General features: G+C 42.9%; 1 protein-coding gene across 2 annotated transcripts in view; it reads left to right on the top strand.

The window, feature by feature from the left end:
- The window catches only part of TUBGCP4 (tubulin gamma complex component 4), a 378,854-nt gene that overhangs the window by 73,231 nt on the left and 280,049 nt on the right, over positions 1–25,574 (top strand). For both annotated transcript variants that reach the window (XM_086958209.1, XM_086958210.1), the window contains exons 3-4: positions 5,873–5,995; positions 9,235–9,288. In XM_086958209.1, the coding sequence (XP_086814335.1) occupies positions 5,873–5,995; positions 9,235–9,288 (177 nt within the window). The remainder of the gene's footprint in view (positions 1–5,872; positions 5,996–9,234; positions 9,289–25,574) is intronic.

Below are 25,574 nucleotides of genomic sequence, written 5' to 3'. Positions count from 1 at the left end.
TCCACTTGGTGCTTCAGCTCTCAGATCCTATGTTTTCACAACTGCGCACAGGATTTCTTTCTTTAGGTAGAACATATGACCCTAACATCCACTGTCTACTTCAATCTGACCACAGGGAATGTGGTAGCATTTCTGGTGGGTGTGGGGGAAATCGAAACCACAAGTGGCCATTGAGCTGGACAAACATAGTCTGAACTTTAGTCTTCTGTGCACTGACTCACACTTGTATGTGTGCTACACAATGCGGGATGTTTGTGTGGCCACAATGATTTACAAAGTGACAAAAGTCACCTTAAAACTGTCTGATATCATGCTTGAATTAGAACTACTCAGCCATGTAAGTCCTCTGCATTAGTTACACATTAGTTGCTTAAGGTGTCTTTGTAATCTAAAGCAACTCCTCCTCCTGACATGTTGTTTTCAAAGAGTATCTAAACTCCAAAACAAGCCTTACTGGGTCTATAGAACGATTCAGAAAAGGGGGTGGTGATGAACAGAGTGTCTGAATTAAGCAGACCACTCTTACCCAGTCCAAAGATCAGGGCTTGATCCATCACCGTTATTTAGCTCACTGCACCATCCCAGCTCAGTGGTGCAGTGAGCTAAAAAACGGTGATGGATCAAGCCCTGATCTTTGGACTGGGTAAGAGTGGTCTGCTTAATTCAGACACTCTGTTCATCACCACCCCCTTTTCTGGATCTATAGAACAGCCTGAAGTTCTTGTCAAAGTTTTATAAACTTGCACCACCTGGCAGAAATAAAGCATTTGATGTGATTGTTCACACACACAACCCAGTCAATGCAGCACCATAAAAGGTTAATCTACAGTCATGGTACAAACCAGGAGATTCCCTCCTCTTCCCATGCTGTGTCTCTCACCCTCCCCTCCTCTTTCCCGCCTTCATTACCTGTCAACTTCCCCTGCTCCAACTCCCCTCCCCTGAATCTCTCCCCTTGCCTGCTTTTCCCCTTACGTATTTGTGCTTATTGTTTATCTCGACTTTACAAGTAACTATGTTGCCATGCTCTAAGAACTATGTAGCCTTTGTAACAATGTAACCTGTAACTATGATCTGATGCTCATGTAAAGCGCTCTGATACCTCCGGGTCTAGCCAGTGCTATATAAAACTTTAATAATAATAATAATAATATGCACTTTTTCCCACTCATGAATGTTTCGCCCACAAGCACAGAGGGTGATATTGATAAGCCGACGCTGATGGCAGCAACCAGCCTGAATTTTACTGGAGACAGTAGTGGAAACTGTGCATCATATAGGCCTTTACCAACCGTAGTGGGACATAGGGTTAAAACATGCAGCCTCCAAACCACTTATTCTTAATGTGCCCACTCTGAGTTTGCAGCGCCTTGGGGCGATTCATTTCAGATCTGTTGAGCGCATGCTTTCACTCACTCAACGCATGCGGCGCTAAAGCAATATGTGGAGCTGTCCCGGTACAGGACAGTGTTTCGGCCCACTTTACCCATGGGGGGATCGAGTTGTAAATAAAGTATGTGCCTTTTGTCTGTCCGGTATTGAGGCTCATGGGGTCTTGTAGTCTACAAATAAGGTTTTTGTTTTCGTAAGTACATGCTGCTCACCAAGCTCTCCGGTGTGTCTTTAATCCTTGTACGGAAAGCGATGTGCACAGGATTTCAACCCGTTCTAAACAGTTTTTCAAATTTTATATCTGTAATTTTATGCTTTGCATAATTACTCATTGCGTACAACTGCTTTTATCTACATCACTGGGAGTTTGTTAAACTAAATAAAAGTTGAAATTCAATACAATTGAGCTGTAGGTAAACCGCTAGGTAATTACCGGAGCAACAAACACTATCGGAAAAACTACAAGTCACTGCCAGAGTTTTGGGTGGAGCGTGAAAGAACTCTTCCTATAAAGGTAACAGCAGCCAGAGCCTAGCCATGCCCCAGCCTTGCAGACCCTCAGCTGTTATGAATATCAGCTGTGCACCCTCTCCGATGCCAGTGAGCCGGGCATGTATGTACCACTGCATCAGCCTGGCTGGTGAGGGTTATGAACCCGAGACCGGTCCCAGGATGCTTGTTTCCGGTCCAGGGAAGACCTGGTTTGGCAGTTCGGGCTGGACTGTTCCCATGAGGCACAGGGTCATACTGATTTGCATATGGCCATGTCTGACCTGGGGTGGCGGAGTGAGCTAAAGAATGGTGATGGATTAAACCCAGATCAGTTGACTGGGGGTGAGTGTTTGATTTGCTAAAAGGCTCCGTCCATCATCCCCTTTTGTATCGCTCAGTCTGGGGACAGCAGTACATATGTGTGCAGGGTGTGATTAGTGGTTACATGGATGACCTATTTCTGTTGGTAAAGGCTGTAGTTCTTGTCAGAGGCCCCTGTTTGGGTCAACAACTCAAAGTCTCAGTGGGGCAGGCCAGCAGTAACGAATTAGAAAGCCTCAGCATTTGACGGTCGGTCGTGGAGACCTGCAGAGCCTAGGGGCAGGGATCTGGTTGATCCAGTATCTCACCTCAGGGAGCCTTACTACATTCCGCATCAATCCGTGAATTGTATTTACTTGCATTAATAAACCATTTGCCAGGCAATTTAGCAAATGCATGCATTATTGAGCAGCCCCATGTATTGGTGAATAATAAGTGCCAGACCTCAATGTTGATATAAATGAAGCACAGCTGCTACCAGAAAGATCGAGGGGCATATTTTGCTCCAATATGTAAAAGAAACCAAAACTACATTATTTTATGAGCAAACCATGACTCATTTAATTTAAATGTTGATGGAGGCATCCACTCCCACTCTTATGCATTCCTCCATTCACCTATGCAATTACATCCACATATCCTACCCTTACCCATGCCCCCAGCTATGCGCTCACCTAATCTTTGGCCCAACCACCCTTGAACGCACACTTATCCTGTTCAGTTATCCACATGAATCTGCGTAAAGTTGTATATCCACCCATACCTATTCATCCCGACCCTAAACCACCTTGGCTTCAACCAAGCACATATCCATCCACTCTTACCTGTGCATTAATCCATCCTCTAACACCCGGCTGTTCAACCATATGTTCGCATGTTCATCAAGCTAGTTATGTGATTAACACCGATCCACCATAATATGCACATTAAGTCATCCAACAGTCTCTTTAACTATGTATTTCTCTTAAGAGCCATCAGCGCATCCATTGACAACCACCTGTGTTTGCATGTTGCCTTTTGTGTATTGTCTCACTGCATATCTCTCTACATTTTGTCTGTATATGCTTCTGGGTATGCTTATGGTGCTACATGAATGTGTTTGCTGTTTATGTATTTAAACCCATACAAAGACATTACACACAAGCATTGGCATAGCCAATAGGTCTCACCTTTGGGACTTTATAAGTGTTTAGTTATCCAGCACAATGTCCCTGGTGCAACAACAACAACTGTTGCATGGCTAAGCACTTATATGTTCCCAAAGGCAAGACCTATTGGCTATGCCATTGCTTGCTCTTAATTATTATTATTTTTCTTATTTAGTAGAATGCATGTAAGCTAGAATAGGCATGTAGGCTTTAGTGCATGTAGGCTATATAAATGCAATTGCAATTATGAGTACTTAACGAGGTCAAATTAACTGCTATGAAATATTATATTGTCATTTCAATGTTATTGCACTTTAGCTCTTGTGAAGTGCTGTGCAGGGTTTGTTTGCCTTGTGCGGGGCCTGTGGTGGGTTGTCATTTTGCGATTGGCAATTGGCGCAGTCTGTTATTCCGTCTGCCCCTCATAATGTGGTAGTTTTACAATTATATCATATGAAGATTTCATTCACCTCCTGTGTACTTGGCTTTAAACAAATGATTCATAAAGGAAACAGACAAGCGCAGGTAGGAGAAACATTTTATGTGTTGCATATATATATATTATCTCTGTATGCTTATGTGTTTTTTGTTTATACATGGTGCCTTTATGCATGCTATTGACTATCAAAAAATGAACACTAACCAATATGATATTCAATTCTATGTGGAAAAAGTAGGCCTTTTACTCTGATGGGCTACCTTGAATGCCATTTTATCTCACGTAGCCACTGGGTCAGTAGACCCTATTTATGCAACATTGTTAAAATATAATGTGGTTTATTGCAATTTAGAATGGTTTATTCATGAGGCCTTGGAACTGATGATAGTTTTAGGGGAGGCAGTGGCCTGTTTCTGTTAAGCACAATGGCTTCCGAAAGTCTTGAAAATCCACCATTTGGCTGCTAATTTTTCAAAATTTTCTCGGGGGGAGACCCCCCCCCCCCCCTCCCCCCCCCCCCCCCCCCCCCCCCCGAACCCTCCTTAAGTGGTTCGGGCTTGCTCGCTGGCACGGTGTGCTACACCAATACGTTTCCGCCCCACCACTTTCAAATCTCACCAACCGCCACTGAGCAGCAGGTATGGGTGCGTGCCTCCTGATGCTTTGATGAACTCGAGTCTCCCACGGTGAGGTGTTGCAACTTCAACATGTTTAATCGAGCATAGCGTTGAATCCAAGATACAGCAGGAATTGGACCTGGTCAGGGCCTCAACTAGACCCGAACTTCGGGGTTGGGGTCTAACACTCCGCCCCAGGGCTGGTCCTAGCACTGGTCGCACACGGCGCAACAGTATTTTTTAGTGCCCCCTCCCCCATATCCTCTTTCATCAAGAATTCCCTCACTACCACTCACCATAAATGTGCCTTATCTCTCTATAGCAACTTTCTGACAAACATAAAAACATTTTTTTATAGCGCTACTCCTCGTTTACTCACACTCAGTTCTGTAATCTGCATGGTACACGTTCTTTGTAGCAGGCACATTAACCCTCTGCGCTGCGTGGGTGGCTGGAGTGCCCATGTGAGTGCACAGTGAGCGATGTGACAGTGTGAGAATAGGGTAAGAGGAGTGACTGCAGGGTGAGTCAAGTGAAAATAAAAATTTGGGTGTGGAACATGAAGTGCAGAGTGGGACGAATTAATGCATGGTTAGTGATGGGCTTGTTTGAGTGAGATTGCAGATTGAGTAGTGAGGGGGACAGGTGAGTGAAGTGTCACATGAGTGCAGGGTGAGTAGTGTGCTCGTGTGGCTGCAGAGTGAGGTACAGGGTGAACAGCACAAGTGTATTGTGAGAGCAGAGTGATCAGTGTAAGTGCAGGGTGAGCGGATGAATGGTGTAAATGCAGAGTGATCAGTGTGAGTGCATTGTGATCGCTGTGAGTGTAGGTTGAGCATGAAAGTGAAGGGCGAGGATGAGGAGTGAGGGTGCATTCCCAGACACTTGAGGTAACTCCGCATGTTATTGTTCGTGGCGTAGGGCACTTTTTTAAAATAATCAAACCTGTCCAATTAATTGCTTCCGTCTCACTTTTTGTACAGGACGTGGCTTTAAAACTTCTGCATACAAATTAAAATACACATCAGACTCCCAGTTCACAAGTAAACATGACTCGAAGTCTGTCAAAAGTGAAACGTTTCAATTATGACCTTGGCACTTATGGTGACGTGGTTTCCTTCTTTTGAGAAAAAACATGCAGCGTTACCTCTGGCGAAGTATGTTGAATAATACACGTTAACCAATTCAGTTTTGAAAGTAGGACACAACTCGCTTTATTCTTCTCAATGTCAACCTGACTGCTGTCTGTTATGATTAACCATCTTTTCTGATTATTGCCGTTTAATTGAGGTAGAGATATACCGTTTGTATGTGACTAATGTCATGATTTGTGATTATTGCAATGCAACTCTCATTTAGGGTGTTTTGGGGTTTTCAAGAGGAGTTTGTCTCTTGGTTACAGTCTTAATCTTTGGTATCACGGAGGACTTCACAGAGAGGATAAATAATCTATTTCTTTTCAGGATCATCACCCATCCCAGCCAGGGCAGTGTGGGTTACATGGGATGTACCTGAGGGCTTTCTGTACCGGACTTGATTCTTTGCTCCAGCCATACCGACAGTGTCTTCTTGACCTAGAGCAGGAGGTAAGAAACTTCACTGCACTAGTCGATTCACAGCCCTTCTAGGATAGCGGACCCTCTTCCTCTCCTTATGGTTATCTGTTGCTGCATGCATTGTAAACGGAGAGGATTTCCTGCCTTTCTATTACAGAGGAATGATGTCAAAGGTGATATTGCTGTTCTCAAGTGAACCTCATACACAATACAGAACTCCTTCTCCTGAATATGGTCAATCGTGAATAAGATACATCCCTGGAGGGACGTTCTCATTGAGAGACAATGGAATTGCAGTGTTGTATGGGTTACTGAATTTACAACTAAAACAATCTATTGGACCCACAAGTACTATAGAGACCTTATGCACACGGACAAAAGTTTATATAAAATGTCATTATTTTATTTTATAAAGGTTAAAAACTCATAGTAACATAGGGCATGTTATATGAGACAACAAGAAATACACTTACAATTTTTGCAAAAATATACACTCAAATGTTAAAAAACAGTAATGAAGATTAAAAAATGCTATCATTAGCACTGTGTACATCAATATGTTAAAAAATCACATTTGTTAGTCAAACAATCATAAAGGAACAAACTGTCGACGCGGCGTTTCGGTGCCCTTTGTTTTCAGTAACCCTCACACATTGCAATCGTAAATTCATTTATGTTGGTTTAATTCACATCGAGGACTGTTTACCTTATTGGCTCTACAGTCCCCACCACATATTGCTGCATATTTGTTCAAGGATTTAAATCCTTGAACAAATATGCAGCAATATGTGGTGGGGACTGTAGAGCCAATAAGGTAAACAGTCCTCGATGTGAATTAAACCAACATCCAACATGTATCTAGAGCACAGAACCCTGATATATGTCTTTGATGTAAATCTTTGAGCAAATATGCAGGAAACTAGAGATGCATTTAGAACAATATAAATGAATTTACGATTGCAATGTGTGAGGGTTACTGAATCTTAGGGCAAAATTAAACAGATGTATCAATCTAAGTGCAATTGATGTTACAATGGAATGGGACCTAATGAAATGTACTGTGATCTTTGTAGATGTGACAATACAGGGAACGAGTCCTGAAGAAGGTGCAAGAATAAAACAAAGGGCGCCGAAACGCCGCGTCGACAGTTTGTTCCTTTGATTGTTTGACTAACAAATGTGATTTTTTAACATATTGATGTACACAGTGCTAATGATAGCATTTTTTAATCTTCATTACTGTTTTTTAACATTTGAGTGTATATTTTTGCAAAAATTGTAAGTGTATTTCTTGTTGTCTCATATAACATGCCCTATGTTACTATGAGTTTTTAACCTTTATAAAATTAAATAATGACATTTTATATAAACTTTTGTCCGTGTGCATAAGGTCTCTATAGTACTTGTGGGTCCAATAGATTGTTTTAGTTGTAAATTCAGTAACCCATACAACACTGCAATTCCATTGTCTCTCAATGAGAACGTCCCTCCAGGGATGTATCTTATTCACGATTTACCTTATTCAGGAGAAGGAGTTCTGTATTGTGTATGATTGTGACCCAATCCTTTTCCTGTCAGAAAGGGTAGCTCCCTACTCAAAACTTTCTAGATCTCAAGTGAACCTCTCCATCCATGTTGAAAAAATACACTAGTGATATGACTACTCAATCTCCTCTAACCCCAAAGACTGGAATGTTTGAATGTACATCCTTCTTTCTTTCCATTATATTTTGTGGGACAGTTTTCCTAAGGACAATAATATATATTATAAATCCAGACCCACAATTCTTTGTGAATTATGGTTCTGTATCTTGCCTTTTGACTTGGACGAGATCCAGCTACCTATCGTTCTGTAGTCCTTTACCCCAATCGTTGTGGTGAAGCGCAAGAGATCAGGGTTCATTTGACATGCAGGGTAAACCTGAGCTCCGTTGTAGGGTGTGGAGTGGTGTGGCTCACTGGTTAGAGGCGGCAGACCCGGGAGCAGAGGACGGCCTGGGACCAGGGTTCAATTCCCGAGGCGGCAGGGTCATGGACCAGGGTCAGCGGACTCGATAATTCTCACCTCTGTGCCTACTCTAACCAGAGATCACATTCGGCAACTCTGGGCATTAGCTTGCCTCATTTCCACAATGGCCCCCCACATACGCGGGGGATGCCTGGTTTCACTTTGGAGATACCCAGTAGGGACCATCTCACATGGAAAGCCAGGACAGGTTCCCCAGCGGTCTATTGCACAGAGATACTCCTTCGGGAGTCGATTCTAGCGCGTTAGAAACCCGCAAATTAAATTAAATTACATTAAATTAATACTTAAAAGGGTGACATGGTTTCTTTCACCTCACGTTCAACCCATTCCCATTTTACCATTCCCCAGTTGCATCTGTGCAGAGCTGATTTGGTACTCCTTTTATTTTGGTATGGTTAGCGAGTATATCTACTGTATATCTAGCAGGGGCTATCTTGGTCTGTAAGATTGGAGGGGGGGGGAGTGAGCTTCAGATTTCCCAACAATTACGCTATCATATCTTATTAACATGCATTATCTGAGAAGCAGGGCATAAGGGAACTTAAGGGGCAGGGGAAAGGGAAAGAAGTGCAGATTGTTAGTGGTACTTAATACAAAATATTTTGTAGAATAGTCAATAGTTTTTAAGAAGTTCTTGTACACAGATACGAGGGAGAAAAAAAATCCTTGGTTAAATCTAACTGAAACCACCTGCACCCAACTATTTACTACGTAATGCATTTAGTATGGGGGTGTAATCCCCCCCCCCCCCAAAGCTACACCCTGCACCCCAGGCCTCCTTAATCCACCACCAGACTCCCCCTGCCTCTTTATCTCACTCTTGCGGGTTCCCTTTCACCCTTCTTTCTCCATTTGTCACTTTTTTTCTGTCTTTCTCCTTATCTCTCACTTTTGTGTTTTTCTCTGGATCAAAGTATGTTGAGGAATAATAAGTGCTGGTCCCCAAAAAGGAGTACAGGTAGGCCCCAACTTGAAACACTGTCTCAAATTAAGCACTGTATAGACCTCTTTTTCTGCCTCGAAGGGGTAAGCAATGCGGGTTCCAGTCTGGGTTGGAATATGGCTGTGCCTCTGTTTCCATGGTTTAATGTGTAATGCAACTTCCTCTTTCGTTTTCACCAATGTATATGATATCTGATAAATTAATACAAAGAAGCGATTTTCAGCGCCTTTTGATTCCAGACATTTGAGATTTGATGTTTAGGACTGTCTAATTTAACTATGCTTCTTTTTTTTATAGTTCCTGGCAGATCCTCATCTCTCCATCTCACATGTAAACCATTCCCTCGATCAGGTCGGTGTTCTCTTTTCAAAAATGTGTTTTACTGGCTGGTAGAGTGATGTGCTTTCAAGCATATTAAATATTAAACAATCAAAATGAGTTTGGTATAGCTTAGTAGTATATTTAGAAATACATAGTAACTTTTTAGTACCTTGTGATGATAGCATATAGGGAAAGTGAAACGGAAATGGAGCAAGGACTACTATGTTAACTGAAGCAGGACACTAATAAGTCATTTTTTTTTAAGAGATGTAACATACAAAGAACCGTCAAAAGGGAGCCATGTACCTGGGGTCATCGTGCTTTTTAGGTCGAAGACTACTAGACAGCAGTTTCCTAACAACTTCTGCTGGTCATTCTGGGAGTGCATTCCACCCATTGCTTACCATTGGCTTTGAGGGTGTGTACTCACGGTTGTTTATTTTCTATTTGCTGGCTTTATCTGTTTTAGGATGTCCAGCTTGAGTTTCTGTCCAGTAGAACATTGCTTGTTTACTGTGTCCTTCTGGGTGCTCGTTTTCTGTAAACAGCCCTTTAAATCTAGGTCTTATCTTGTCACATTTGCTGTACATTCAAAGAAGGAGGTCAAACATCAGGCTCGATCTTCTTGTTGTTTACTTTTTTCTCTGACTTCAAAGTAAGAGGCTTTACCTGACAATCTTGCTATGAAACCAAATGCTTTTTTTCTAACACACAACACAAATGAACTCGGCTGATGTTTCAGAATATATCAGAATTAGGAAAGTGCAAGTAGTTATTTTTTTTGTAATTCCGAAATGTAGTATAAACAAATACTTGAACACGATCAGAGTACATCAATACACTGGGTGATGACATTTCTGCACATTCTTGTTTGTGCATTGTAAAACTATGTCTGCACAAATGAAATGGTCATTTCAATAATAAATGTGATGTCTGTAATGGCAGTGTGATACCACACCTTGCATACTCCATACTGCGCCACTCTACAACACTCTACTCCACTCTACAATACTCTACTCCACTATGTGCCCCCACTATGTCACACCACTCCATTCTACAACACGCCAGTCCACTCTAAGCTATGCCACTCCATTCTACGACACTCCACTTTACAACCTTCTACTCCACTCTGCCCTCCACGGTACGCAGGCCACTCCAACATATGGCACGCCACTTCACTTTACACCACTGTACTTTGTCACTCTACTCCCCTCTACTCTACGCCCCTCTAATCTACCCCCCTACTCCAATCTACCTCACTCCAATCCACCCCACTCCAGTCTACCCCTCTCCACTCTATCCCAATCTACCCCACTCCACTTTACCACAATCCACACAACTCCAGTCTAGCCCACTCCACCATGATCTACCCTATTCCACTCCAATCTACTACACCGCAATCTACTCCACTCCTATCACTCAATCGAATACAATCTACCCCACTCCAATCTACTCCAGTCCACCCCACTCCAATCGATCCCACTCCAGTCCACCCCCTCCAATCTACCCCCTCCAATCTACTCCACTCCAATCTACCCCACTCCAATCTACCCCACTCCAATTTCCCCCATTCCACTCTACCCCACTCAGATCTACTCCACTCTGATACACTCCACTCCACTCTACTCTACACCACTCCACTCTACTCTACACCACTCCACTTTACTAAGCGTGACCAATAGTCGGCTGTGGCCTCAAGTCAGGTGATACACCCTCCTTTCTTCTATAGTCTATCCCTGGCGCCGGGAAACCCATTGTGGGTAGCTGTGCGCGATATAAGCTTAAATAAATAAATAAAAATACACCAATCTACCCCACTCCACTTTAATCCACTCAATTTAATCCACTCCAATCTACCTCAACCGGACCCATTCCATTCAGTCTACCCCACTCCACTCCAATTTGTACGACCATTTATGTACGTCTATAATCCTGGCAGGGGTAAAATAAGCCATTTTCATCCGTAAACCTATATTTATCTTTAGAATGCCTTTGATAATTTGGCCTAATGTATTTTTGGTTCCGACAGTTTATTCAGGTTTCCTGTAGCCTGATATAGTAACAGTGCCTTAACAGGTGTACAAAAGGCTAACTGTGGCTAACAGGTTAAATATATGAGCCCAATATATCTGATCAGATACTATACACTTTCGTTAATCACATGTAAGATAAGGACTTAAAACAGAGCTCATTTTAAACACATCTAATGCATAATCCAATTTATAAACCGACATGCGTGCATTCACTTACAGATACTGAAAATTAGACACTGCAGTCCAATACTTCGAATGCTGTTGAAAAGGAGACATATTTTTTTTTATTTGAATTTGAAGGTAAAAAATATGAATCTAGCAATGTGAGAGCAATGGGCGGAGGCTAGACAGGTGGGGTTGAACACATGAGTAGTTTGCCCTATATGCAGATGCCCGAGTGTCCTATTGGTTGGACACTGGGCTCGGCCTGCTGCGAGGCCCTGCGCCCAGACGTCTGTACCTATTGGGGGTTAGACGCAGAGCCTCGCCTCCAGCCAGTCCCTCACACAATTATGTGTACACCTTACAGGTATGAATTATGACTAGCATCCTACCACAACTGATACAGTTGAACTGCGCCATTTTCTGATCCTTATTTCCTATTAGTAGCTTCTTTTATTTGTGTCCCTTTAAAAAAAAATGGAATTCAGATTCACATGTTTCTTCTCATGGTGGGTGCACTCATTCTAGAATAAAACATGGTGACAATTACTGGCAATTGTACCAGGTGAAAAAAAACATTTCCTTTATTTTATGAAGGCATTTTCTAGACTTTTGAGCTACTCCTCTACCTACGTCTGTGGCACAGAAATGGGCAGCATATCTGCCGCTATCTTTGTGATTGTTTTTTTTCATTGCACTCACAAATCTCAAGATGCAGAAGAAATTTAATTCGGGCTCTTAATTATTTTCTAACATTCCGCTTTAATTGACAGAATTCAATAGCCTCATGTTTGTAAATCCAGCCAACAAGATATACAAAGGTTTTAACTCTTTGAAGCAATGCTAATTTATAAAAAAAATACCAAACGGATTTATACTAAACCACTAAGTACACTGTTTGAGTAAAATTGTACTTTCAGTGCTGATCGCACCTGCACTTTGTCAACTCTTTTTACGACAGTTTCTCTGCATCTACAAGCATAATCTTCAGCAATTCAAGAACATAGCACTGTATTTGAGATTTCAAGAATCCAAACCACATTCCCTTGGTCTCCCTTATTTTCCATGCACCAGGCAGGTGCAAAACTGAGATTGGTCTCCCTCTTGTACACAAATCCACAAGAAATCTCCCTCTGCCAAGTAATTACATTACCTGTCTATATCCATTCTCCCATCTTTCGGTCTGCCAGTGGCATTTTTGTGACTTCCAAACACTGATGCAGTGTCAAGGTGGACCGATTATTGAGAGTGCCAAGAAGAAATATCACTTATTACTTTTAATGTTTTTACATCGGAAGTGAAAATAATGTGGGTACTACATTGGTAGTTCCTTTATGTTGCGTGTGATTACATCGATAGTGCCTGTATATCTCCGGTAAAGTTGTAAGCATATATGTAAAATTAATACAATTATTTTAATTTGATATACTTAAATTATAATATTATTTAAATAATAAATTAATTTGAATTGAATATTTTAAATGACCTATCCCAGAACCAAAAACCCCCCAAAACTCTTTGCTACCCCTATGCACTATGTATCATAGAATCCGTAAAACAGGGGCCGAAAAAAAGGGGGATACTAAAACGCAAAATCCTTATGCATTTTCCATAGACTTCTTTAAGACAAGCTACAACAAAAACTGCTCAACGGATCTACACCAAATTTGCCAGGAATCTAGCTCTTGGTACACAGCTTGGGCTTTTTGTTATTTGGTGTAAATCCATTTATTCGTTTTTGAGACATTAAGGTTAAACATTATTAGTATATCTTCACGATTGGATCCGCAAGTCTCTAGACTCTCGCGGTAGCACTAATTTAAAAATAAAGCATTCTGATTTGCCCCTGGAGCTTTATTTCCTTTGAGGCATCTTTCTCTGATTGGCTGCCAGTAACATGAGAACAATGTTGCTGGCAGCCAATATAGGAAGTGGGGACATAGTCCCCTATCATGAATATGTTTTACAAATAAATCTGTACATTTTAGAGCTTAAAACATTACATTGTAACTGAACATTTCATTTAACTCTAACATTACTTTAACCGTTGTTTTTTTCTGTGCACACACACACACACACACATCCCCATACACAGAATGTTTTTCCCTCAAAATACCATAATCCATATTGTACCCAGAAAACAGTGTTCATATGCTGTCTCCATCAACATTGTGATTTTCTCATTTTTTGTTACCAGTGATGGTTCTTAGAAAGTCATCATACAACAGCATCAAAGAAAACTAAATATAGGGGGGCGTGGCTTGCGCGCCGCTGTGGTATGGCGTGTTGCGCTTGAGCTCCGGGGTGAGTTGATCCCGTCGAGCGTTTCTCTTTGTCTCTTCGTGCCCTCTTGACCGGAAAAACCACACACCTACGGCGGAACATGTGCTGAGCTCCACGACGCTGTTTTTCCGCGATTTAAATCATCGGAAGTATGCGTTCTGCTTCATGCCTCGCAGGCGCTCGCATTCCTGAGGAGCGGCCGCCATTTTGCCGCGTATGACGCTCCTGTCATCTGTCATCTGAGGCGCCGCCGCGGATACAATTTAACAGTCTTTCGTGTCTGTCTAAGGGTTTCTTCACACAACGGATACAATGGTAACATTTATGCTTTTTTTCTAATGTTACTTCTTGCTGCTTGGCTGGGTTCGAAGCTGCTCACAGTTTTTGTTTCTCTCTTAACTGACTCATTGAGATGCTCATGTCGATATATTGAGGTGTATTCCTATTTATGCTCATATTTCAACCGCTAGATTAGCGTAGCGTGTTTTGAGCGTGAATTGCCTCTTTTTTCACTGTTTTCTGACTATTTTGCGCAACTCTGGTGCTATACTCTATTTCAGGGGTATTTTTGTTAGTCTTCTGCTACAACACTGTCATTATGAGTCGCTCCTTGAACACCAAAGACTCTAAGGACCCGGGCACATCTTTGAAGCGACTTAAGTCAGTCTCTCCGACTCCTGAATCACCTCAGGCGGATAATACTTCCACATTGGACACCATATTGGCGCGCCTTAATGAGGTTCATGATATTGCGCAGTCAACCAAAACTAACACTGACTTACTACAAGTGGAAGTGTCTGCTATCAGAAATGATTTTAAAACCCTTTCTCTACGTGTATCAGCGACAGAAACTCGGATAAGTTCCGCAGAGGATGGTATGCAAAAGCAATCCAGGTCCCTCTCTCAAATGGAGCGGTCTATGGCGGCGATGCGCAGAGACCTCACGGAGCAGGAGGACCGTAATAGGAGATCTAATCTGCGTATTTTTGGCCTTCCGGAGGACTCAGAGAAATCATCCTCCTCCATGATTGAGTTCTTATCTCATTGGATTCCTGATACACTTCAATTATCTTTCCACAGAGACTTTGAGATTGAAAGAGCACACCGTGTTCCAACGTTCCGTTCTAAGGCAGCCACCCAGCCAAGAGCAATCATTTTTAAGCCCTTACGACATCAACACACTGAGCTGATTTTGTCTCATATGCGCAAGATTAAACAACTCAACTGGGAGGGTCATCGCATATCCATTTCCCAAGACTTTGCCAGAGACACGGTCATAAGACGGAAAGGTTTCTTGAATCTTCGGAAACGTCTCACTGACTTGGGCATTCCTTTTTCCTTTTCTGGTCCATCCAAGTTTCGCATTACATATAAAGGGCGTTCCAGAATCTTCGATGAACCGGCAGACTTGACAACGTTCTTGGACAACCAGGAGGAGATGGAGATGGAGATTCAAAGAGCAACGACGCAGACTCCTGGGGCCTCAGGGACCTGATTTGTTGTTCTCTTTACTTCTGGTTATGTCTTTTTCTGGATGGTTACCTTCTCTTTTTTCTCCAGTCATGTTTTCATGTTGATCTACACCTCCGCTATTGTATGTCCTATCTCTGTTCTTCTTTCTATACTACTCTGATGGATCTCCTTCTTACTAGTTTCTGACCTCTCTTTCTTTTTTCTCTTCATTATCCTTCGAGGAACTTCTTGTAGATCCTTTCAATTTTCTCTTCTTCTTTCTTTTACCCGTCTTCTCTGATTTCGTGCGTATTTGTATCTCTTTTTCAACTCCCTCTTTCTTGCTCCTATCTATTTTTATTACGGTGTATTTCACCTATATTGTTGCTGTTTCTACTTACTAGTTTACCTGCTCGTTTTATAGTTATTAGTTGCAGATTTAGTGTCTATAATTCAAGTATTATTACTTCTCTCAATAGCATCTTGTATTATATTTGCATTACACTATGTAGCATTGTAGTATCGTGTGTAGACTTCTCCTTTGTCTTTCTGCTCTTTTTTCATCTTTCCTCTCGGTTTCTTCCTCTTTTCTACATGCTGTTCTCATACACCTTTTTTTTTCTTTCTCTTATGTACCTCCATTTTATAGTATAGTTATAATTAGGTGTTTTATATGATTCATATGCGATTTCAACACATATTTGTTCCTCTAGTCACAAAATGATATATGCTTTTGTTTTTTTAAGATGTTTCGTACATAATTAAGCTTTTCCTACGTTTTATAGTATTGTTATTTAAGTCATGCTCTTGCGCTTGCTGGGGTACTGTTAATATATTCTGAGTGGTATTTTTCTTCTATTAGCATTATAGTATCTCATTATGAAATGTGTTTCTATGTGTATGGTTTATCTATTGCTTTTTAGCTCACTGACAGTTGTTCTTTTTTTCATAATGGGCTATTCTTCTTTACCAATTTTTGCTCCTAGTACGGGTCTTCGACTCGCCTTTTCCACGTTCTCCCTTGCATGATATGGGTCTATTTTAGACCTCCCCCTCTGCCTCGTTTCTCTCTCTTTTCTAATCTTTCTTCTCTCCTTCTGGCTTTTCTTTTTTCATGGTTCTCCCACATGGTTGCTCCCGTAACATCTATTTTGTTTTGTGGTTGGTCTACTATATTTTTGTACTTCGTCCTTTCTCTGTTATCATTGTTGTCTTCGTGTGTATCCCCATCAGTTATATGCCAGGTTTAAATGTATTATCCCTTAATGTTAAGGGTTTAAACCATCCGGTCAAACGGTCTAAAATCTTAGACTATTGTAAATCTCTCTCAGCGGACTTAGTATTATTTCAAGAATCTAAGATCACTAGTAGAGAAGCGGTATTCTTGAAGAAAGAATGGGTGTCGGATGTGTCTTGTTCGGATGCATCTGGTAAACGCAATGGTGTGGTTACGTTGGTTTCGAGAAATTCGGGTTTATCGATTCTCTCTTCTGAGCACGACTCTGATGGTCGATGGCTCTTATCTAAACTATCAGATGGACAACATGATCTGTTTGTTATGAATATCTATGCTCCGAATATTGATAGCCCTGCTTTTTGGAAATCCATTTCTAAAAAATTGCATGATACCCCACATGCGGGTAATCTTATTGTTGGTGGGGATTTTAACTTACCTATGGATCCTTTATTGGACAGAAATTCCGCATTTCAGTTTCGTCCGCCTAAAGCACACAAACAGATGCTTAACATGTGTTCCATTGCTCAATTGCATGATATTTGGCGTCTCCATAATCCCACTGGCAGTGACTTTTCTTTCTTTTCCTCCCCTCATTCCTCATTCTCGCGCATTGATTATCTTCTAGTCCACTCTTCTCTTGTCGCAGCTTCTACTTCCCCACTTATACATCCCATTGTCATCTCCGACCATGCTGCGGTCACTTTTACGCTATCGTCCTTTGCTCCGAAACCACGTGGTCGTTCCTGGAGACTTAATACGGAGGTGTTATATGACTCTACCCAAGTGGAAGAATTTTCCAAGGATATAAACACTTTTTTCCGTGAAAATGAGGCTTCTGTATCTTCTCCAATAATTCTTTGGGACTCTTTTAAATGTACTTTCCGAGGCCAAGTTATTGCATGCATGTCCAAACGCAATTTAGCGATTAAAAAAGAACTTACTGATTTATCATCTGAAATCAAGACTCTGGAGGCGTCCTTTAGACATACTAAAGATCCGACTTTCCTACAACAAATTAAGCTTCTAAAATACAAATATAATACAATTGTCACTAAAAGAGCTCATATTGGTTTCCAAGCACAAAAGTCCAAAAAATTACTCTTAAAGAATCGGGCTGGCAAACTTTTGGCTGCTACTTTAAAATTCCAAGACTCTTCCTCTAAATCCTCTCAGATCTCCTCTATTAAAGATCATAATGGCTCTAAAAAATTCCAAACTGAGGAAATTCTTGAAGTTTTTCGTGATTTTTATAACAAATTGTATACCCCCTCTAACCAAGCCTCTTTTGATAAATGCCAAGATTTTTTAAAATCAATTCCGATTCAATCAGTTTCTGAGGACGATCGCTCCACTCTAAATGAACCTATTTCACCTGAGGAAATAGTTTCTGCCATCAAGGCCACCCGGTCGGGGAAAGCTCCGGGCCCTGATGGTTATCCGATCTTATTTTATAAAACCTTTCTCCCGTTGCTTGTTCCTAAGTTGCAGGCTGTCTTTGACGCTTTTGTTCGTAATGGTTCTGTCTCTGGTACGGCTGCCGAAGCCACCATAGTGGTGATCCCAAAAGAGGGGAAGGACCATTCGGACCCTAAGAATTTCCGCCCTATTTCGCTTCTCAATATGGAAGCGAAGATTTTTGCTAAAATCTTGGCTAAACGTCTAGAATCCTTTATTCCCAACTTAGTCCATCCCTCCCAAACTGGTTTTGTTAAAGGTAGGCTAGCAAGAGACAATATTCGCACTTTCTGCCATATTATTGGGGCGGCCAAGCGATCCCAATTACCTGCCGCGGCCTTGGCCCTCGATGCGGAGAAGGCCTTCGATAAGGTTTCTTGGCCTTTTCTTCGAGCTGTCTTACATGCACATAACCTTGGGGAATCATTTATTAACATGGTAATGTCTTTGTATTCCCAACCTAAAGCTAATATTAGAGTTAATGGTTCTACGTCCTCTTTTTTTAATCTTTGCCAGGGCACGAGACAAGGATGTCCCTTATCCCCTCTCTTGTTTTTGTTATCTATCGATCCTCTCCTTCGGCTGATTGATTTACACCCTGATATCAAAGGCTTCTCTTTTGGCCCTCATTGTCTTAAAACTGCAGCCTACGCTGACGATGTTCTCATTTTCTCGGACGATATCGCGTTAGCCATTCCTGCTATTTCTGACACCATTTCATTGTTTTCTAAAGTTTCGGGATATACCCTAAATAAAGACAAGACAGAAATGTTCCCTTTAAATGCCTATTGCTTTCCTGCGCATATGGGTTTGGCTGGCTTTAAATGGCAAGCTACCCATCTCAAATATCTAGGCATTTATTTCTGTTCGACACTACATACCACGGTTACGTATAATGAGTCTCAAACGCTGGCTAAAGTTCGTCGTCTTCTGGACACATGGTCTCCAAAACATATTTCATGGTGGGGGCGCCTACAAACCCTTAAAATGATGATCACGCCGATTATCAATTTTGTCTCTTCCATGATTCCGATTAAATTATCTGACTCTTTTTTTCGGGAAATCGATGGTATCACCTCCAAATTTTTATGGAGCGGAAAACGGGCTCGGTTAGCATACAAATATTTACGTAGACCCTGTGATATGGGAGGTTGCAACTTCCCGGATTGGGAAAAATACCAGACTGCTTTTTTGGCCTCTCAAGGTGCCCTATGGTTTTCTCCCCCAACCCGTCATATTCCTCTATGGCTACGCATAGAACAGGATTTAGCTGCTCCCTTACCACTTGCCTCTTTTTGTACTACTTCCACTCTACATATTCTGTTCTCCCGATCTATCATTATTGATACAATTGTCGCAATTAAGAAAGTGGACAGGAAGATGGCATTTCCTCTGCACAAAACTAGATGGTCTTCCATTTGGCGTAATTCCAAAATTAAAATCAATATCACTCCCACTCTCATGTCGTATTGGGCGATGAAAGGTGTCTCTCTTGTACAACATCTGTATAATGAGTCTGGTGAGCCCTTACCTTTCTCTACCTTAGCGCTCAAATACTCTCTAACAAATCTAGACTTCTATACTTTTCTTAAAATCAAGGTTGCGATCTCGAAAACTCGTCTTCACCCCTCCTCGTCCACCATCTCACTGTTTTCTATCTGGCTCAAAGCGGGTCATGTTGCTTCCCACATATATAGGTTTTTATCCTCTACTTCGCTTCCTGATCAGACGGTTGCGCAGCAAAAATGGTCGCGTCATTTTGATCACAATATTACGGATCGTATCTCCTCCGAAGCTTGGCAATCCATTGGCAAACTAGCGTTACGTAACAAAATAGCTCCTTCCTTAATACAATCCAAGTTTTTCTCGATCAATCTACTCCACTGGACTCCGGTACGTCTTCACTCTCTCAACCTTAAAGAGGATGACCTCTGTTGGAGTTGTGGCGTTGAGGCAGGTGATTTTCCACATATGTTCTATAACTGTTCCTTACTTAAATCTTTCTGGGACCTTATCCAGCAACACTTGTCTCTTATCTTTGACGTTGAGCTCCAGCTCTCTTTTCCTTTAGTTATTTTAGGCCCCTGGGCGGCTCCTACGCCTCTTCCCCTTGATCCATTACAATTACAACTGTTAGACCTTCTTTTATCTGTAGCGATCAAAGTTATCCTTATGGATTGGAAGTCTTTCTCGTCTGTCTCCTATCATACTTGGTGGGCATGGGTTTCCTTCCTACGCAGTGCTCACACCTCAGTAGATCTAGCACACCTGTCACCTTCCATCTCTAGTGGGGTTTGGGCAACTCTGGATGAATATATGGAACTTTCTGCGAATGGGGTAGTCCCTCCATTTCCTGCTGTTATGTCTACCTAATTTTCGTCTGGTAGTGGCGTTACATTGGGTTGTTCCTGTGGGAGTCCTTCTTTCTTTCTTCCTCTTTCCTGTCCTCTCATCCCGTTCCTTCTTTCTGCTGCTTTTTTCCTTGCTCTTCTTCCTTCTTCCTGCGGTTCCTATTACCTTCCCCTGCCCCTATTCTCATCTTAGGGACTGATACGTTCTACGTTCTGAAAATTGTATCCCTCTATTGGCTCAATTCATTACCTTCATTTTAGGTGCCTGTTATCCAATTTTACTTACATTGAGCTTCGTTCTTGATCAGATATTACCCATGGTTTCATGTTTTTTCTCATATTGGAATGTATCGCCTCTTTGTATTTTGTTGGATATTATTTGGATCATTATTTCTCTCAATAAAATCCTCTTGAAATGAAAAAAAAAGAAAACTAAATATAACATGCAAATTGCTACACAGGAGAGCATCCACTTTTGCAAAAAATAAAATCCAAATGCAAAGGAACTCCTATATACTTTCCGTTTAACTGTGAGTACCCTTAAGAAAAGAAGTTATATTGCGCCCTAAAGTACAGACCTAGTTGATATGCTTAAGCCGTGATCAATGATTGATCTCTAAGGTAAAGTGAGATCGTAAATAGTGAATTGGTCATTGTGAGAAGTTAGCCTGGCATATGATGTCCACTAGTTCTAGTGGGCACCTTGCACCAGTCTAATCGACCCTTATTGATGGTGGTTGTAAAGTCAACCTTATAGAAAGCTATCCTAGTGGTAGCATGGACCAGCAGTCACCAGGCTAAGACTTCAGAGAGCGTATTAAGCAAGTTGTTTTACCAATTATAATCCCTTAAGTACCAAATGAAAGGACACCACACAAGGTATATATCAAATATATATGTATTTATTCTAAACACAACCCCTCTGCACTCTTTATGAGGTCAGAGGTAAAAGTACAATACAAGTTACTCATTTAGCATACGATAAGTTGCACAGTATACGTTTTGCCCTAGGGGCCTCACAAACCATATACTAAAATAGTGGTATAATAACCACGTGAGAATTAGAAAGCAGGGGGCTACTCTAAACAACCAAAGGTTAGGAAGTAGGAGGCCCACGGGAGACGCGTGCAGTGTCTAAACACAGACGCGGGTTACCATTGACTTTCTATGGGAAACGAACAAGTTACAAATTTACAGTTTAATGATACTTCCGGATGAACTACTATGAAACCCTTTTAGACTTAGACACTAGGAGGGCCAATACCCTCGAGACAGAGTACTCGTGTTACCTCAACCACGGAAGCCGGGTGCATAGGTGTCTTTTGATGTTTAGTTTCGTCGTCAATTTCAATGGACCGCTGCAAAGAAGTGCTGCAGGCAAACAGAGGAAAAGTGTCCGGTGGATCCAAAGGTGGATTGAAGATCTGAAGAACCTGAAAGCAGAAGGGAAAGAGTCTGGGTCACTTGCCAGTGACCAGGATGGCGATGGAAAGCTGCCAGCCAATGTCGGGTGATTTCAGGTGAAAAGGTGAAGTTTGTTCAGCCACAACCACCAGGAGCTGGATTCGAGCTGTCACACGAAGGATCTAGTTGACTGCGGTGTCGGTATTGGGATTGGACCCAACAAGCCTTGGCAAACGCAACCCACGCAGGATGTCGAGATTGGCTTCGGAGCAGGCCAGCAAGGTCTGTGGCGCTTCTCCTTTGTAGGGAAGCTGGAGCAAGCCTGGAGCAACCAGGAAAGCGAATTAGATTCAAAATGGAGTCTTCCAGGGGCTCATTAGCCAACAGACGAGGTACCGGGAAGACGCATCGAGCTGAAATGCAAAAGCGGGGCCCACGGGACACTCGTTGAGTGGGGGCCTCTGAGCTTCGGTGCAAATGGTGCTCGGGTCTGGGGCTTCAAGCGCCCCAATGCACAACTTCGAGTTACCTCGTGAAGTGAGTACAGCTTGCAAAATGCAGGATGTTCAGGAGTTCCGGTCCCACGTCTCTCGTGTCCGCCACTGGTCTCAGCTTTGCTGTGATTGAAGGTCGGAGTCAGAGATGTTTGGAAGTCCGTATCCTGTGTCGCAGATTCTTCGGGATCCGCCGAGAGCCTCGAAAATGCAGTCCGGAAAAATTGCTGTTGGTGCCTGTTTGAACAGGGTGGTCACTCGGCTTGACCACAAGGGAGATGTCTTCCATCTTCCACTCAAAATGGAATGTCGAAGGTCCAGGATATATGTTTCAGAGTTTTGTCCAGGGTAATCTAAAGTCCTAGGGACTGGGATCCTATACTTATACTAAGTTTAGGGGCTGGACTACCTTTAAGGTCCCTCCTATGGGTGGACCTGAGTAGGGGGTGGTTACACCCCTTTCCCTTTGTCCAGTTTCGATCCAGAACTAGGGCAGAGTGCCCCAGCAACCGGTTTGAACTGGGAAATGCATGGTGCACCCAGTGTGCCCCAGGCAGTGTCTGGAAAGCATTCACTGAATGCAGCCCTCCCTGCCCCAATACACAAAAGCCTGTCTGGGGAGGTGCCAGCACCTCCTTGGACAGGAAAGCTATTGTCCAGGCCTCCCCTGCCGGAGTTACATCCAAGAACAGGAGGTCACTTGTGTCTGGCAGCAGCATCCATTTTATGATGCTGAGGCGCTGTTTAACTTTAACCGGGTAAACCAGTAACTACATGTCTTCTCCCTCTAGAAGGGTGGAATGCTACCCCTGCCGCCAGAACTGGCGGAGGGAGGGGGGAGGGGGGTAGTATTCCAAAGTGTTTGACACCTTACACAACATGTTTTGATAAAGCCAAACCAAAGTTTGCAATAACCTTGAGGATTATAATGCACTTAAGAGTATAAGGTATGGCTATATCATAGAACAGCTATAAGGAGGTGGTTCCGAAAGCTGCAGAGGGGCTCGGCTCATGCTAGGGCACCCTCTCACATAAAACCAAGCACTCTAGCTCCAGGATTGTCAAAGTCTGCCTTAGGAGTGGCTTATAGGTGTATATGTGTGTATATGTGTCTATATGTATATATAGATATAGGTATACTATATCTAAGTAAGGGATGAGTACACCACCTTACCCAGGCTGTGTGAACAGACCTGTGGTGTCAGTTTGGAAGGCAGACCAGGGGTGGCACAATACATGCTGCAGCCCCTGGTAGGCCTAGGGTGCACCTATGCCCTGGGTACCCAGGGTACACTATACAGGGGCTCACAAGGGTGACCCAGTAACCAATCTGGTATGTACCTAAAGTACATGGAGTCCATTTTATAGAGAAAGCAGATAGCCTGGGGCCCTGAATAGCAGGGTCCCAGGCCAACCAAGTCGAAAAACCAGCAAAACACCAGGCAAAAAGTGGGGGGTAGCTATATAGTCAGATATCCACCTTCTTCCTACAGTCATGTGATGGAAATGCAAAAAGATAGCATTGAATTAATTGTGCATTACTAAGCTTTTTCAGAGAAAATAGCCACAAAACAAAAGTGCTATGTCAGTAGCATCATTGGATAACTTTATTTTTTGGGGATGGGTGCTAGGTGGCGTTAAAACGTAATGGCTGCACTGCCGTGAGGCTCCCACTATCACGGGCGGTTTTACAATCATAAACCCCATCCTGGCTGAGTAATGTGACTCTCCGACATTGCCACAAGCAAGCGGAAACGGAGTTGCAGCTGTGTCCCAAATTAGGAGCTGCTGGGCCGTTGTGAGGAGGCGTGACGGTCCGTGGAGCTTGGCGGCGCCGTTCAGCACTGGCGGCCTGGTGTGCCAAGGGGGGGGCGGAGGGGGAGGGAAGGGAAGTGGAGTCCTTAAATCGCTGCGCACAGATCTTAACAACTTAGAAGAGAAACTTAAATTGCAGGCAGCTGCAATCAGCGCGAGCCCCGATGACCGTACCCTCAGGGCCACTCTGCGCAGTCTGGTAACGCAATACGAGGCCTTGGCTGATAGGGAAAGTAGATTTTGCGGCAAACCACATATGGCCCGAGTGTATGGTGAAGGAGATCGCCCAGGGAGAACCCTCGCTGCAGGGATTAGACCCCCTAAATTTTCTAATTATGTTACAGCTATACAGGACGAGCAGGGCAATACCCGAAGGAACCTTCCTGATCTCCTCTCTACATTCAAAGATTTCTATAGTAAACTATATTTCTCCCAAAGAGTGGAACCTCTCGACCTCGCAACCTACCTGGAGGACGCAGCACTGGCCTGGTTAGGTGATACCCAACAAAAAATTTTGAACCTCGATTTGGAACTTGACGAAATTACAGAAGCCATCAGGCACGTGCGATCGGGACGTGCCCCAGGATCAGATGGCCTACCAATAAAATTTTATAAAACATACGCCCCCATATTAGCTCCCATTCTTAGGGAAGTCTACTACACAGCGCGCAAGGGGGAAGATTACCCGAAACCATGCGAGAAGCCTTGCTCACGGCCCTTCTTAAACCCGGGAAACCCCCGCAGAGCTGCGACTCGTATCGTCACCTGTCGCTGCTAAACTGTGACATGAAAATAGTAGCTAAGGTCCTGGCAACGCGACTCCATCTCCTCATGCAGCGCTTGGTGTTGCTAGATCAGGCGGGATTCATCCTGAATCGCGCTACAACACATAATCTCAGAACCCTTGCAGCGGTCTTGCAAGACATAGACCCCAATTGTGCCGCAGTGGCAGTCTTTCTAGACGCCACCAAGGTGTTCGATTTCCTGGAATAGGATTACCTGATGGGTGTATTGGGCCGAATGGGTATGCCAGTGTTTTTCCTCCAATGTATACAATTACTTTGCCAGCGACGGCATCAGTACTTCTTCATGGTGCTAGGTCCTCCCCATTTCCAGAGGCACTCGCCAGGGATGGCCACTATCCCCTATCCTTTTTGCTATCACCGTCGAACCCCTAGCTGCCAAATTGCGCCAAAACCATAATGATAAAGCTCTGATCTATCCTACCAGACAACTGCTTATTTCACTATACGCCGATGATATGACCTTATATGTGCGTAAGCCGCAGGATAATCTGAATCCGCTACTGCGAGAGATCACTAAGTTGGGGGCCATTTCAGGAATCCAAATCAATTGGTCTAAATCTGCAGTTTTCCCCCTGACTGACAATACCCAACCACACCAGATGGATGAGCTTAAATACTTGGGCATCCACATCACCAGGGATAGGAACGCCCTTATGAGAGTTAATTACGGAACAACTATGACTAAAATAACTGATAACATCACCAAATGGTTGAGACTGCCCCAATCTATGGCAGGACGGATTTCATTGATCAAAATGGTGCTCCTACCTAAATTATTATTATCTCTTTTTATTAACATTCCATATCATCCTGGTAGTTTCTTC

The sequence above is a fragment of the Lissotriton vulgaris genome, chromosome 2_1, assembly GCF_964263255.1.
Source record: "Lissotriton vulgaris chromosome 2_1, aLisVul1.2, whole genome shotgun sequence".
Classification (NCBI taxonomy): domain Eukaryota; kingdom Metazoa; phylum Chordata; class Amphibia; order Caudata; family Salamandridae; genus Lissotriton; species Lissotriton vulgaris.
Note: the sequence above shows the minus strand (reverse complement) of the source record. Positions and strands in the feature narration are given on the sequence as shown.